The sequence below is a fragment of the Lineus longissimus genome, chromosome 3, assembly GCF_910592395.1.
Source record: "Lineus longissimus chromosome 3, tnLinLong1.2, whole genome shotgun sequence".
Lineage (NCBI taxonomy): Eukaryota > Metazoa > Nemertea > Pilidiophora > Heteronemertea > Lineidae > Lineus > Lineus longissimus.
Genome location: NC_088310.1, coordinates 16,767,083 through 16,767,980, shown reverse-complemented (window position 1 = coordinate 16,767,980; position 898 = coordinate 16,767,083). Strand labels below are relative to the sequence as shown.

The 898-nt window shown below is 44.4% G+C and overlaps 1 protein-coding gene across 1 annotated transcript; it reads left to right on the top strand.

The window, feature by feature from the left end:
* Nucleotides 1-219: 219 nt before the first annotated feature.
* LOC135484815 (uncharacterized) lies at nucleotides 220-618 on the top strand. The gene has a single exon (XM_064766502.1). It carries the CDS (start codon nucleotides 220-222, stop codon nucleotides 616-618), a length of 399 nt encoding a protein of 132 aa, XP_064622572.1.
* The last annotated feature ends 280 nt before the right edge of the window (nucleotides 619-898 follow it).

Here is an 898-nt window from a genome sequence, read left to right as displayed (position 1 = left end):
AAGTTTCAACTCAATAGCTCTAACAGTTACGAAACGTGCCCTGCTAACGGACGACGGACGACGACGACGACGACGACGACGACGACGACGACGGACGACGGACGCCACGGTATGGGATAAGCTCACCTCTGCTAAGAGGTGAGCTAAAAATGGATTCGAAGGACTGCAACCCTCCCACTTGTTCCAATTGACCGAGTCAATGATGTATGGAATGAAACAATGAACATTGCCCCGAACATTCCACAAGCGAACGAATTCCACGATTACGTCAATAGGAACTGGATGAACGCTGACGCAAGGTACAGCCGGAATATTTGGAACCAATATGATCGCCTAGACGAGGCGAGAACAAACAACGCTGTTGAGGGGTGGCATCACAAACTGAACCAATATGTAGGCAAGGCCCACCAAAATCTTTTTGAACTTTTGCAATTTCTGAAGAAGGAGGAACTTTATCAGCGCTCCGAACTTCACAGGCTAGAAGCTGGTGGCCGTCCTAATCCAAGGAGACTGACATATATCCGTCTTGATCAGAGGCTCCAGAGGCTTAAAATGCAGCTTGAAAACCGCCAACGAGACATCATGGGTTACGTCGATGCTGTTAGACATATCATATGAACAAGACATTGTGTCATGGACCTGTGTGTAGACTGTTTGAGCATTGAGCCAGTGTTTCATAAAGTGAAAAGTGTTGGTACACTTGTACATGTATCAAATTTTTTCATTATTATCACATGTGCGATCCAATTAATCTTATAAATTGAAGTTTTATAAATGTAACCGCCAACGAAAGAGCATGGGTTACGTCGAAGCTGTTAGGCATATGTGAACAAGATAATATTGTGTCCGGGATGGACACAATATCTTGTGTGTAGACTGTTTGAGCATTGGATCAAAT

Coding starts and splice junctions, on each gene's coding strand:
- LOC135484815 (XM_064766502.1), top strand. CDS start 220: ATGAACATTGCCCCGAACATTCCACAAGCGAACGAATTCCACGATTAC.